Raw genomic sequence first — 15623 nt, forward strand, 5'->3', positions numbered from 1 at the left:
GTAAGTGCTGTGTGTGTGTGTGTGTGTGTGTGTGTGTGTGTGTGTGTGTGTGTGTGTGTGTGTGTGTGTGTGTGTGTGTGTGCCAACACAGTAGACATACCTGACGGCGAGGATGTGCATGGGCTGGGAGCGTCGGAGTCTCTGTTTGGGGGAGGTGGTGCTGTGCTGCAGCTCGCTGTTGGAGGTGTGGGTGTGGGGAGGCATGGGGGCGCTGCGGTGGTGGTCACGGTGCACATGCACCTGGCCGTTGTGCTGCAGGAGGGGAACCGATTCAGACTGCACGCTGCTGCATGTGGAGTACAGGCTCTCGAACGAGGAGTTCATGTCATTCACCAGCGCCTCCAGGTCCACATCATCTTCTGTAGGGGGAGGAGGGAGAGACAGGGAGAGAGAGAGTCTGTGTGAGTGATTGTGTATGTGTGTTATTTCATACGCACATCCCAAAAATCTCTAGGGCACCAGGTTGACCTCTACTGTTCACGTGCTTTATTCCTGCATGTAGGTTACATGTGTAAGAATCTAATTCTCTCAATACTCCATGCACACCCGTCATCACCAACCAGTCAGGCAGTGTAGCTGCACACACACAAACATGACGTAGCTTAATCATCATCACCAACCAGTTAGGCAGTGAAGCTAATTCACCTGTTGAAACACTCCCTAAGTTAACTACATGTTAATGTTATCAAGGCTCTCTGGATTTCTGGGGAAGACTAGAGTACAAGCCGAGACCTGTAGTCTCAATACTCCCATCCTTCAGCATAATCACTACTGGCCTCAGGGTAAGAGATCAAACCAGGCCATTGGTTAAGAGGCACAGAGGTCACTCCCAGTGAGCCAATGGTGGATGGAAGTTTTGACAGTTCAGAGTTATGTCCCAAATGGCACCCTATTCCCTATATAGTTCACAAGGTAAGGAATAGGGTGCCATTTGGGACGTATTGTTAGTTTCATTACTGTGGGGGAGTGTCTGCAGGGCATGTCATCTCCTAATAATCATAATCTCTGAGACAATGGACAGCCAGTAATAGAAAAGTACTGATATTTTCTCGTTTCCCCTTTAATTCCCCATTGCTATACTGCAGTTACCTATTTCACCACTAGATGCTGCTCAAACTCTACCATGCAATTCAGGGCTTTGGATGTCCACTTTGGCAATTAGAATGTTCTGCACTGTATGCTATTGTTACCTGGCTGGGCCGAGGTAAGTAGAAAGACCAAAGCAATTCTTCATTCATTTATTCTACGTTGTGGTTTTAATCAATCACTTTGAATGGTGAAATCTATAGCAAGTGCAACAGGGCACACCACATTTTCTAAATGTTGCACCATGGTATCGATTGATTTGAAAGCCTAAATAGTATGAATTTGATCCAAATCTTATAATTCCTTCATAATGAACCATTGTATGCATTTTCAAATGTAAAGCATGTAACTATAGCCTAATATTCAAACAAATAATGTGCCATTGAGAACAGTCCCCAGTATCTCCCAACAACCTATGCTGACCCAGTGATGCAGTTCATCCCCCCCCCGCCTGCCTCATACAGATGCAGCTGGCAGACAGGCAGACTAACCTATGCCCTTTGAGGACCCTTTCCTGAAAAGGTGTCCCCTAACCAGCTGTATCACAGGTGCCTAATCTGTCAGTATAAATAGTCAGTGAGGTAAGCCCCTTCTCTACAAGATCCTGGAGAGTTAAAGACACACGTAGGCTACAGAAGTGTACTGTACAGTCTAAAATAGCTTTGTGTTAGGTGAATAGTATCCATGTGTTTTCTAACAAGATAACATACAGTTACTTAAGTTACAGTTACCTAAGTAGTCAGGCATGTCGTCTACATGCCGTTACATGTGGGGGTGAAACTCTAGAAAGGAAGATCCAATCCGATCAAGATATTTGGGGGCGTGGTTGGATAATAGCCATACTAGGTTGTCAACAATAAGTTTATGGCCCAATTTATTAGCTAGAACCGTGACAGGCAAACACTCACGCACACACACACCCCAACATGGCAACAGGGCCAGGGTTTTGTCTGACACTGTGTTTAGAAAATTTAAAAATTGCACTAGTGGGGCTTGGCAGAAGTTTTAGGGACATAAACATCTTTATTTATGCCCGTCAAACAAGCAACCGACAGCAGGCCTGGCCCTACAATAGTACTGCCATAAATTAGACACTCTTAAAATGCCATGAGAGCAGACAGCAGCGTTCATCAATTACCTTTGGCTCTGGAGCACGAGGACAACAAGGCAAGCCCAGACAGAGACAGGATGGGACAACATGCAAAGCTAAGAATGGAATGGGGATGAAGCACATGGAGAACAAGGCTAGCAGAGCCAGGGATTGAAGGATAGGATGGGATGGAATGGGAAGCGACGGGATGAGGGTGAAGCATATGGACAACAAACCGACCTTTAAGAGACTTTGGGTCGTTGAAAAGTGCTGTATAAGTCCCATGTAATTTTATTATTAACAAGACAAGCACAGCCAGTGACAGGATGGTTATGAAGCACGAGGACAACAAGCATAGACGGGGATGGGAAGGAATGGAACGGGATGCTCGGGTTCAGGAACAGCAGAGGCTAGTGGGGCACAAGGCTAATAGAAGTCTGTCTGGAATAGAGCCACGGTCAGGAATAGAAAGTCTGGTCCATCAGAAGGTAGATGCAGGGTCAGGGGAGCACTTGAAGGTTTAGACACTTAGGCAATAAGGCACGAGGGGGTGTGGTATATGGCCAATATACCATGCCTAAGGGATGTTCTTAGCACGACGAGTGCCTGGATACAGCCCTTATCCGTGGTATATGGGCCATATACCACAAACCTCTGAGGTGCCTTATTGCTATTATAAACTGGTTACCTACGTAATTAGAGTAGTACAAATAATTTTTTTTTCATTCCCGTGGTATGCGGTCTGATATACCACGGCTGTCAGCCAATCAGCATTCAGGGCTCGAACCACCTAGTTTATAATATCTAATAATAACGTCCATTACTGTCTGTTATAAGGCACCGGCTCATGTTGTCTCAAATGATGCATCTTTTTTACATTTCAAGTAGTCCCTGAATTAGGCTAGAGAGACTGGACTGTCTAAATTATGTTGTGACCACAACTACATCTTGTCTTGTATGCGAGATCTACCAGGAAAAGGAATTCTAGTAGTAGTTATACAACTCCCTCCAGTGCCAGTGGCTAACACTAACCTGACATCCCCATGCAACATTGTCTCGCTGGTCTAGAGATCCGTTTCATGCAGAGGCAAGGAGAAAGAGAGAGAGAGAGGGCGCTGTTCAATTTCCTTAAATGGCTGTCATGCAATCTAAACGCTGAATACCTTATTAAGAGCAGTCGTCTCACTCTCTGATTAAATCAATTGGCAGAATTTACATCAGGTTGCAGGCTTATTTTGATATGGCTGAATAATACATTAAAATATAATAGCCTCTTAGGAAAAAAATATGAACTATTAAAACCAAGACTTAAAAACAACAGATATTGGCATAAAATGGAGGGAATGTTGGAACGTAACTAACAAAATTACAGTTAACAAATATGTATGCTTAATCCAATATAAACTAAAGTATAGAATGTATTATACAAGAGACAAAATTCCTAAATTCTACAGCACAATGGCAGAGTCATGTCTTAAGTGTAAAACTAATAATGACTCAGTAATCCAAGCCTTCTGGGAATGCTATAAATTCATAAAGTTATGGGTGGAGTTAGAAAGTTGTCTGTCAGAAGTATTAGAATGTAAATGTACTTTAATCCGTCTGTCTGTATATTTCAAGACATGGCATATGAGGGTGCAGGGAGATACAAGATGGGTTGGAGAATACTTTTCTCGTCAATCGTCTTGAAAAAACATATACTTAAAAACTGGAAATCAACCAATCGTCAATCGTTAACACAATGGAAAGGTGCAGTCTGAGGCCATGTGGCGGAGAGTTATGTGGGCTCTGGAGATGGGGTGTGCTGTCGTTTGTATGAGTATGTTTTGTATTGTCAAAAGAAATAATCTAAACTTACAAAAAATATATATATTTTTGCTGCGCTTGACTGATGTTGCCTAGCACAATGGAACCAAGACAATAGTCCCAAAAGTGCAAACCCTGCCCATCCAGACAGGCTTAATCAAACGCTCAAAGTATATGAAAGAAAACAAATACTAATTGAACCCACATCATAGTCCTACTACTACACATATGCTCAGTCAGTCTAGAAGAGCGTCCATACAACTGTAAGTCCGACAGCCTCTCACTGTCTCTCTCTATGACAACAACAGACACAGACAGACCACTATTCAGGTTATTGTCTGTCTTATTCAGGGCCTGTTCTGTTTGTCTGTCCTGTTTGTATTCCCTATATAGAACACTACTTTTGACCAGGGGCCATAGGGCTCTGGTCAAAAGCAGAGCACTACCTAGGCAATAGGGTGCCAGTTGGGACACACACTTTGTCAGTACTGTAGGGGCCAAGCCAGGGCTGGCTGGTGGCGGGGCGGAGCGGTTAGCATAAAGCCCTCCACCGCGACAGAATGGTTCCCCCGCTCTCTCTCAGCATTCCAGCCCGTCTGCTTCAACAGCCAAAGCTTCCCTTTTCACTGTCTAGTATTAACTTGCAAAAGGGAAAAGGATGGCAAGCCCTGGTGATAACTCCATAAAAGCTGTTTGGGATGTTTCCGATGCTTAGCAGACCAATATATGGACCAAATTCCATATGGCTTTTCTTTACAACCACTCAGTAATGTATGTATTCATTATAATCTTCCTTTCTGAATTAATTATGAGTGGCGTCGTCTCAACCAAACTTCCCCCCGCCCTTTCCCAATGTACTGGTGCTACACACACACCTATTAAACTAAAGGAAAATAATATGTGTGATAGTTTTTGCCTTGCTCTTATCAGGAGTTCGGATAACAAATCAAAAAGTACTTTAGTAAAAGTGACGTGTTGACAACGTAGCCCAGTCCCTCTAACCAGCCACTGTTAATTAGCATTCAAATGTGTAGAAAACAAAGGAGAGCTGGCATGGCTGGGGAGGGAAATGGCACAGCGTCCTTGGAAGGTGACCGGACGATAGGAAGACAACACTGGAAAAAATGGCCCCCGTGAAAGGAATCAGTGGACCCATTCTTTTAACGGTTCACACAGATACCGTCTTAACTGTACAGCGTGGTTCTACAGTGGCTAGGACAATACTGGGACAATACGGAGTGCCAGTACACACCCACTGAGGACAGGAGGGGTGGAGAAAAAGCAAAGCAAAAATCAAAGCCCAATCAGAATGAGCAGAAGTCTGTTCTTGGGAAACACTCAGTTTAAATCAGCATATTTCATTTACATCAGCTACCATAATCTCAAAAGAACCACCCTCCTCACCACTAAAACCATGTCTTTCATCTGAGGAATGCGTGATTGGATATTGCCTGTTCCAAAACCTGAGCACCAGCCGGGGCAAAGAATACATTTCTTTTTTTTTAACCTTTATATAACTAGGCAAGTCAGTTAAGAACAAATTCTTATTTACAATAACAGCCTCCCGGGGAACAGTGGGTTGCCTTGTTCAGGAGTAGAATGACCGATTTTTACCTTGTCAGCTCAGGGATTCGATCCGGCAACCTTTCAGTTACTGTCCCAACGCTCTAACCACTAGGCTACCCCAAAGGAATAACTTTGGGAACAGGACTTACATTTTGATACTTGAAATACAAGTTAACTTCTCATCTAATGCCTCATAGAAGTGAGAGAAAGAAATCCAAATGAAGTGTTATGGTGGTGGGGGGTGGGACCTGGAGAAGAATGCCCTGCCCTGCCAGGCCTAGCCCAACCCCTCCCTGGGCCTGCCGTGTCTGGATCCCAACAACCCTGCTGAGGAGGGGCCCCTGAGATTCAGTCTCAGCCTATAGCTATGTATGTCCTCCAGATTCAGTCCCAAATGGCTCCCTATTCCCTTAATAGTGCACTACTTTTAAACCAGAGCCCTATGAGCCCTATAGTGCATTACATAGGGAATGGGGTGCCATTTGGGACGTAACCACAGCCTCCTCCACTCCACCATGACTTATAATTGAAGGCTGCATTATAACTCTCCACACTTCTCCCAAAGTGTGAACTTCCCCGTCATGGATTTAAAAGCATTGCATTGGTGTAAAGATTGGCTGGAGAGGGAGTGCCCACCATTGTTCAATCCGTGACGGGGAGTGGGGAGTGAGCAAGTGGGTGGAGAATGAGGATGAGATCCTGCTGCTCACAAACAACCTAGCCAGGGGAGCAGCAGCAGTGTCTGCATCCCAAATGGCACCCTATCCTTATAGTGCACTACTTTAGACCAACGGCCACAGGTCCCCTTATCCCCTATATGGTGCACTACTTTTGACCAGAGCAATGCCCATAAGGATCTGGTCAAAAGTAGTGCACTAAATAGGAAATAGGGTGCCATTTGGGATGCACACAGTAGTGTTTATCTGATCTCTCCTGCTAATCTCTCTCCCACCTGCCCAGCCCCTCTCATGGGAATGTACGGGAGAGAGAGTAGGAACCAATCTTTTTGAAGAAAAGGGAGCGTCCCATGGGGTTTCTTTATTCACTGCATACCACAGTCCTGTATGATAAAGATCTCATATTAACCCTTCAGCGACCAGACCGCACCTGGCCTTCAGTGTAGCCTAGGTTTGAACATATTAAATAGTAAGTCAATAGTTAAAGCAACAACACTGAACTAAAGGCAGACTGCAAAGGCTGTGAAAGGCTGCAAAGGCGATGAATACTAGACTACTACTGGACTGGTAAATAGGACTTTATGGAAATTATGGCAAAACTATCACACAAGAGACTTAAAACCTTTAGTCCCATTAACAGCCCAACACAACACCATGATACCCACACACAGTGCCAGTGCAAAATCCAAATAATCTTTCACCTCCTTTTGGACTAGTACTAATTCTCACTACTGACGTACTTAATTATCTGAAAAATGATAATCTGCAACAGGATTTAGCCATGTCAACAAAACTGCACCTTGACATCAAGACATTTCTTAACACAACAATGTTATAACATCTTATAAGAACATGTCATAACATACCCGGGTCAGTACATTTGTGTGTGTTGACCATTTAAAAGCAAACCTATAATAAACTGCTTTAATCCGTCTCATTCCTAAAATATCAAATTATTCAGGGTGCCGTTCCAACAAAAGCCTGTTGTTCTTCCTGCCTAAGCACCAATGAGGTTTATGACAAACACACAAAGTAGGTCTTAGCCCTCAGCTCTATTAAAATCCTATAAGCACAAGTGTGGGTTTTGGGGAAAAGGAGGTCAGAATTTTATTAGGAGGATTATAGCACTACAACAATGTCATAACACCAGAAATATGTTCCAGAAATATGTATGAGCTTCTGTGATAAACATTGTGCTATGGGTTTAGGGATGAGCACGAGTAATTGAGTACCCAAATACTTGAACGGATGTCAAAACTTGGTCTTTAAGCAGAGGCAAAAAAAAATAGAATACGGTGTGGCGACAAAGTGTTAGGCACATCGCTCTCCAAGCACGCTCTTCCGCCAATTTGTGCTATTTCATTGTCAATGTTTATGAATTCCCTGCTATATATCAAAAGTATAACCAGTAGTAAATGTAGGCTAACGTTAATCATTGCAGATTTCATTTTTTTGGGACCGCGCTACATCAGTCTGCTCATACAGGACTAATAAAAGGCCCAGCATCCTCTGCAGCAGAGGTAACTCTTGGTCTTCCTTTCCTGTGATGGTCCTCATTAGAGCCAGTTTCATCATAGCGCTTGATGGTTTTTACGACTGCACTTGAAGAAACTTTCAAAGTTCTTGAAGTTTTTCTTATTGACTGACCTTCATGTCTTAAAGTAATGATGGACAGTTGTTTCTCTTTGCTTATTTGAGCTGTTCTTGCCATAATATGTACTTGGTCCTTTACCAAATAGGGCTATCTTCTGTATACCAACCCTACCTTGTCACAACACAACTGATTGGCTCAAACGCATTAAGATGGAAAGAAATTCCACACATAAATGTTTAACAAGGCACACCTGTTAATTTAAATGAATTCCAGGTGACTACCTCATGAAGCTGGTTGAGAGAATGCCAAGAGTGTGCAAAGCTGTCATCAAAGCAAAGGGTGGCTACTTTGACGAATCTCAAATATAAAATATAAAAAACACTTTTTAGTTTACTACATGATTCCATTTGTGTTATTTCAAAGTTTTGATGTCTTCACTATTATTCTACAATGTAGAAAATAGTAAAAATAACAAAAAACCTTTGAATGAGTAGGTGTGTCCAAACTTTTGACTTGTACTATATAAGAGGCAATTTAGTAATTACAACTTGTTATCTGTAATGGTTATGATGAATTCGGAACTGTTGCACGCTGTTGGCATATAGATAAATGCACACCAATTTTTTTTCCAGTGTGAGCCTTGTGTACTAAAAGTATTGTTTGTTTTTCATTTGAGTACTCGAACAGTAAAAAAAAAAAGTAAAATGCCCTTCCCTATATGGATATCAGACAATGTGTTATCAAACGGTCTATATTAATAATATTGACCAATGTTGAAATGTATAGTTTCAACAGTCTAAACAATGAACAGTTGCCTTTCAAGTATACAATGGTTATCAATGCATTCCTTGATTGATTCATTAATTCTCTCAATCTGATCTTGATATTATGGAGGGAGGGAGGTCTTTGCACATATTAAACATTTTGGGGCAAATATTTTTTGCAAAGCCTTCTTTTCTTTTTTACCCTAACTCTCATATTATTATAGATCATTTGTAATGGAATCACTGTGAAAATTATTTGATCTGTCTCCCCATTCATAAATTCCAGTGCAGTGCTCTCCCTTGACAGTGAAAAAAATGACAATGTAATTTCTGCTCCATTTATTTCCATGACAGCACCAAGCTTTCTCATACACTACCAGACAGTTCAAAAACCTTCAAGCTTTACCTCCCATGCTGGGGCAATATTGTGCGTAAATCTCATGCTCCGATTATCACAGATGAAATTTGTATAGCACAATTAGATTGAAAGCTTAATTATAATGGCACCCCATGTCTTTACAAATCACCCTTTGAACTGCTGAAATGTTTACAGCGGAAGAGCCCCGAATATACATCCTAATCTGAACTTAATGAGCGACAGAGCCCTCTGCCGTAAAATGCGTCAACAGTAACCCCCCACCCATATCAAAGTGCGCATGCATGCACACACAAACACTGAAAAGACACACACACCCACACACAACTGTAGATTAAAGCGGAATACAGAAAATGAGATTGCAAATCTCTGATCTGGGAATTAACAATGTGATAAGGATCGTTTGAAGCTGCAATTCGAATACAAATAGGCCGCATTTCAGAACATAATCTTGTTAGTGACGTTAGTATTCTCAGAGCAAAAAACGGTGATTATACATTTTTATACATTTTTTGAACAGTTGTCTTTGTTTTCAATTATGCAGCCTCAAATATGTTGCATCCTAGTTCTGGACCATCAACACTTACACCATATAACTAGTCTACACCTGTCAAATAATTTGAGCAGAGACACAATAATCGAATGAATATTTGCATGCCGATTTCTAAGTACTGACATTCTTAGAACACCAACCTTGATGGTTAGGAGAGTTCCGATTGGTTGACTTCTGGAAACTCGGCCCAATTAGATCTGCTGGTCTGTGATTGGAGGCTCGGTCTACATTGTCCTGCTGAGAAAAAAGCCAACAGAGCAGTCATGCCAAAAGCATTTATTCACAACTTCAGCATCACATCAGAACACTGGGTTTGTCTTTGTCTATCTAGTCTAACATGCAGAGGAAAATTCATTTGGTTATGACTCTATTCCATGCAGTATCAATCTGGTCAATCATGAGGTTAAAAAACAACACAATCTCATTGCAGTGCGTGTACGCCCAAGCGCGTGTGTGTGTGTGTGTGTGTGTGTGTGTACAGGCCTATACTTGGCTCTCCCCCTGCTGGCCTAAACCAGAGCATCCCCTCAGAGCAGCGCGGGGCACTACCATGAAGAGGCAACATACCAAGTTGCCTCTTCTTCCACCCAACCACCCCACGTTTTAGGCTGGATATGAGATCATGGCAAAGAGACTAGTGAACTAGAACCAGTAAGGAAGACTCCATACTAAGCTGTTGTCTTCAGTCAAGGCCCAGGTAGCAGTTTTTATTTAACTAGGCAAGCCAGTTAAGAACAAATTATTATTTGCAATGCGAGCCTACCCCGGCCAAACCCAGAGGACGCTGGGCCAATTGTGCACCGCCCTGGAAGGACTCCCAATCACAGCCGGTTGTGATACAGCCTGGACTCAAACCAGGGTCTGTAGTGATGCCTCTAGCACTGAGATGCAGTGCCTTAGACCCCAGCGCCACTCGGGAGCATCCCAGTTACTGTGGCAGTAAACTGTTGTCTTCAGTCGAGTCCTAGGAAGCAGTTACTGTGGCAGTAAACTGTTGTCTTCAGTCGAGTCCTAGGAAGCAGTTACTGTGGCAGTAAGCTGTTGTCTTCAGTCGAGGCCTAGGAAGGAGCTTACTGTGGCAGTAAGCTGTTGTCTTCAGTCGAGGCCTAGGAAGGAGCTTACTGTGGCAGTAAGCTGTTGTCTTCAGTCGAGGCCTAGGAAGGAGCTTACTGTGGCAGTAAGCTGTTGTCTTCAGTCGAGGCCTAGGAAGGAGCTTACTGTGGCAGTAAGCTGTTGTCTTCAGTCGAGGCCTAGGAAGGAGCTTACTGTGGCAGTAAGCTGTTGTCTTCAGTCGAGGCCTAGGAAGGAGCTTACTGTGGCAGTAAGCTGTTGTCTTCAGTCGAGGCCTAGGAAGGAGCTTACTGTGGCAGTAAGCTGTTGTCTTCAGTCGAGGCCTAGGAAGGAGCTTACTGTGGCAGTAAGCTGTTGTCTTCAGTCGAGGCCTAGGAAGGAGCTTACTGTGGCAGTAAGCTGTTGTCTTCAGTCGAGGCCTAGGAAGGAGCTTACTGTGGCAGTAAGCTGTTGCTACCTAGTTTGTCCTAGGAGATGAACATTGGGGTTGTTATTTTACCTGAAATGCATATGGTCCTTTTTTTTGCTGGATCTTTGTAAAGTTTTGACCAGGAGTCATACAAAATTGTGTGTTCATATACTCCGATGATTAATCCACAGATAAAAAGGGGAAGCCTAGTTAGTTTTTAGTTAGTTATCGTTGATCAATCTCTCCTCTTTCATCTTTCAAGCATGTATGCTTTGTATGCTTGTGAAAACCAATGAGAAGATTGCTACGTGTCAAGCGTCTCAAATAGAACCAAGTTCTATTTCAGCATCGGCAACGCAGACACTCGATGTGCATGGATAAAATGAGTGAATAACATGTACACGTTAATTTATATTGCAACGCTTGCGCATGAAGCACGGCCGGTCTGGTTTCCCTGTTAGTCCACAGCAGAAGTTTTTCAGTCTTTAGGACCATAGAATGTGTTCAGTAGAACGGTGTCCAAAGAAGATAGTACAGGTGTGAAAAGCGAAAAGTCAATGTTCAGAGTTCTCCCCAGTGTTTATGCTAGTTGTTCGGTAGATAGGCTAGATGTTTTCTTTAAAGCAACTTTGCTTTGTTCTGCCTCAGATGTAGGCCTAAACAGCAAGTAGCAGAGAACTTGATACGATTACATGGCTTCCCACAGAAACACATACTTCCAGAGAACACAGTGTCTTCTTGGACAAAAACATAAAATAAATAAATCACTACTAAACAAGTGTGGGAGATCCATAATGTCATCACTGATTGGAGCACTCACAGAATGCCTCGGGAACAGAATGTACTGTGGTGGACTTCTGTGTTTGGCTTGCTAGGGTGCTCACACACACTCAAACACATGTCAAGACTAAGACCTCTTTTGATACGGCAGAAAAAGCTGTAGCTGTTATAATGCCTCAGTGAGAGAGGTAATGTGATTTATGAAATGGTTTTGTTGTGAAATTGAAGAGGCTCGAACATTCTTTCGTAATTTTGAACACTGGTTTTCATGGTCGACCCTCGGTAAGTATGATTCACAACTTGAAGGAGCCCACTTCAATAAATAAACTCTACACAATCTTAGTTAGGCCTCTGGCCTATAATAACAAAACGTGTAATAATAACCCTTCGAACCCAAACCGTTTTTTAATACGATCTAAATCAACTCACTGAGAAAAAGCAGCAGCAGTACAGTGGTGGCCCTCTCCAGTCTCGTCCTCCTGACTCCAAGCTAATCCCAGTGCAAAGTGTCTGGACATGGTCGACACCACCAGACTAGACAGGGCTGAAGGTCCAGCTACCAGAGTGTGACTGATCCCACCCACCCAGCCCCAACCGACTCCCACCCCCCAAATGGCTGCAGCCAGCCAGTGACATGCTTGCTGGGAAGGGGCCAACCATGTATGCCAGTCCTAGCGAGCCCAGGGTTCAGCTCCAGTGAGCCCCCCACCCCGGCACCAGACGCACCACAGCCTAAGCCTCCAAGGAAATGAGCGGACCTTAAAAACATGGGTTGGTCTGGACTGTCAACAAAAATCCCAACGATCACACATTCTTTGACACCCCCTTGACAATTGACTGAATGTTAACCTTTTAATATTTGGGAGCCAAAAAAATAGGACTCTGTTTTTGCATAATTCTCAGCCATGTTTAGAGGGGTGGTATGCGCATATCCATGAAAAAACGTGACCTAGGTGCTGGATCCGAGAGGACAACGTAGAACAAAAAAGTTAATCTGCATGCTGGTATAACGCTCCCAAAGTTTTAAATAGGACTAGGACAACGTTTTGTTGGCTTCCACAGGATAATTCTTCTCAGCCATGCCAAGTCTTCCAACGGTATTACTACTCTATATTAACATGGGGTTGGAAACGAACACCTGCTCAATTCAGACACTCTGAGAAGAAGCTATTGACCTAACCACTATATGTTGGGTTTAGATCAGTAAATAAAGTACAACTACAACACTGTGATTTAGTGATGCTATCTCAAAACTTGGCCACCTACATTCTACACCATAGAAATAGAATTAATAGAAGAATTCAAATTTTTCTATGATCTACTCTGCCACAAACTCAATCGTAGAGAGGGGTCATAGTAAAGTTGGGGTCAGGTTTATAAAAAGGGACAAATATAAGGCAGACCAGGACTAAGGTACGGCCAAGACAAGGTCAGGGTTAAGGGTTTAGAACAGGGACAGTGGTAAGGTTGGGGGTTTGAACAAGGTCAAGCCAAGGCCAATAGTAGGTTTGTGGTGTTGAAAGGGGAGTGTCTGACAGAATAATCACACATGGGTCCTTCATGGGGCTTTGCTAAGAAGAAGCACTATGCTTTGGGATTAAAAAAGGTGTTGTTGTGTGTTGATAAGCACAGGGGTCAGAAGTTTACATACACTCAATTAGTATTTGGTAGCATTGCCTTTAAATTGTTTAACTTGGGTCAAACGTTTTGGGTAGCCTTCCACAAGTTTCCCACAATAAGTTGGGTGAATTTTGGCCCATTCGTCTTGACAGAGCTGGTGTAACTGAGTCAGGTTTGTAGGCCTCATGCTTTTTCAGTTCTACCCACACATTTTCTATGGGATTGAGGTCAGGGCTTTGTGATGGCCACTCCAATACCTTGACTTTGCTGTCCTTATGCCATTTTGCCACAACTTTGGAAGTATGCTTGGGGTCATTGTCCATTTGGAAGACCCATTTGCAACCAAGCTTTAACTTCCTGACTGATGTCTTGAGATGTTGCTTCAATATATCCACGTAATTTTCCTGCCTCATGATGCCATCTATTTTGTGAAGTGCACCAGTCCCTCCTGCAGAAAAGCACCCCCACAACATGATGCTGCCACCCCCGTGCTTCACGGTTGGGATGGTGTTCTTTGGCTTGCAAGCCTCACCCTTTTTCCTCCAAACATAACGACGGTCATTATGGCCAAACAGTTATATTTTTGTTTCATCAGACCAGAGGACATTTCTCCAAAAAGTACGATCTTTGTCCCCATGTGCTGTTGCAAACCGTAGTCCGGCTTTTTTATGGCGTTTTTGGAGCAGTGGCTTCTTCCTTGCTGAGCGGCCTGTCAGGTTATGTGGATATAGGACTCGTTTTACTGTGGATAAAGATACTTTTGTACCTGTTTCCTCCAGCATCTCCACAAGGTCCTTTGCTGTTGTTCTGGGATTGATTTGCACTTTTCGCACCAAAGTACGTTCATCTCTAGGAGACAGAATGCGTCTCCTCCCTGAGAGCTATGACGGCTGTGTGGTCCCATGGTGTTCATACTTGCGTACTATTGTTTGTACAGATGAACGTGGTACCTTCAGGCGTTTTGAAATTGCTCTCACGGGTGAACCAGACTTGTGGAGGTCTACAATATTTTTTCTGAGGTCTTGGCTGATTTCTTTTGATTTTCCCATGATGTCAAGCAAAGAGGCACTGAGTTTGAAGGTAGGCCTTGAAATACATCCACAGGTAGACCTCCAATTGACTCAAATGATGTCAATTAGCCTATCAGAAGCTTCTAAAGCCATGACATCAATTTTTGGAATTTTCCAAGATGTTTAAAGACACAGTCAACTTAGTGTATGTAAACTTCTGCCCAACTGGAATTGTGATACAGTCATTTATAAGTGAAATAATATGTCTGTAAACAATTGTTGGAAAAATTACTTGTGTCATGCACAAAGTAGATGTCCTAACCGACTTGCCAAAACTATAGTTTGTTAACAATACATTTGTGGAGTGGTTGATAAATTACTTTTAATGACTCCAACCTAAGATCAAGAGTTCAATTTGGACTTTCCTCACTATGCTGTCTCTTTGGAGGAACACAGAGTGAGAAGATGAGAATGAGAGTAGGTGTGACCTATTATTTGTTTCCACAGTAATGGGTGGATATAGAATAGCCTAACAGCTGTTAAGTACAATAGGCTACTGTACGTCATTCCTGTTTTGCTATCGTCCGGCACTTAGACACCCAGTACACCCACTACAATATAAAATAAACACAGCCCCTTTCCATATGCAGGGCTACCTCACTGAACAAGTAGGGGCCTATTCATGTTTAGGCCTAGGTTCTACTCTGGTAGGCATATTCATAATACTCAACACTGGTTCACTTTCCTCAATAACTGATGTTGTTGTTTTGCATGGTGCATTAATAACTTTCATGAGGCATTTCCTAAATGTTAGCTCTCTATAAAGCCAGCATAATCCTCAAACTAAGGATAATTTAAATGCTACCTCACATTCCAGAAAAGGTCACAATTTCTCCCACCTTGAACTTCCATTGGTCATGCTATTACGTTCAAAAGTCACATTGTTTAACTCTCCTGAATAAAAACAATAACAATATGTGGTCCAATTGTCATAGAGTTACATTTCATTGCATGCTAACCTAAATACAAGTGCATGGCTGTATTGTGGACTAGAGGCTAGGGTGAAATGGTCTACTCTACTGCTAGATGACGTCAAACTCCAAGTCTAGTAGCCTAATTCAGTAGAATAGTTAGCCCTACAACATCATGGTAAAGTCAAATATCAATTTAAATAGCAGATTTTATTGCTGTATGTTTATGTAGATAAGCCTACGGTTTCCT

At 42.8% G+C, this 15623-nt stretch overlaps 1 protein-coding gene across 1 annotated transcript in view; it reads right to left on the reverse strand.

The window, feature by feature from the left end:
• LOC120048490 (growth factor receptor-bound protein 10-like) overlaps nt 1–15623 on the reverse strand; it is a 77749-nt gene that overhangs the window by 33763 nt on the left and 28363 nt on the right. The window contains exons 3-4 of the mRNA XM_038994498.1: nt 9653–9749; nt 101–359 (exon numbers count right to left, since the gene is read on the reverse strand). Of these exons, the coding sequence (XP_038850426.1) occupies nt 101–359; nt 9653–9749 (356 nt within the window). The remainder of the gene's footprint in view (nt 1–100; nt 360–9652; nt 9750–15623) is intronic.

The sequence above is a fragment of the Salvelinus namaycush genome, chromosome 5 (assembly GCF_016432855.1).
Source record: "Salvelinus namaycush isolate Seneca chromosome 5, SaNama_1.0, whole genome shotgun sequence".
Lineage (NCBI taxonomy): Eukaryota > Metazoa > Chordata > Actinopteri > Salmoniformes > Salmonidae > Salvelinus > Salvelinus namaycush.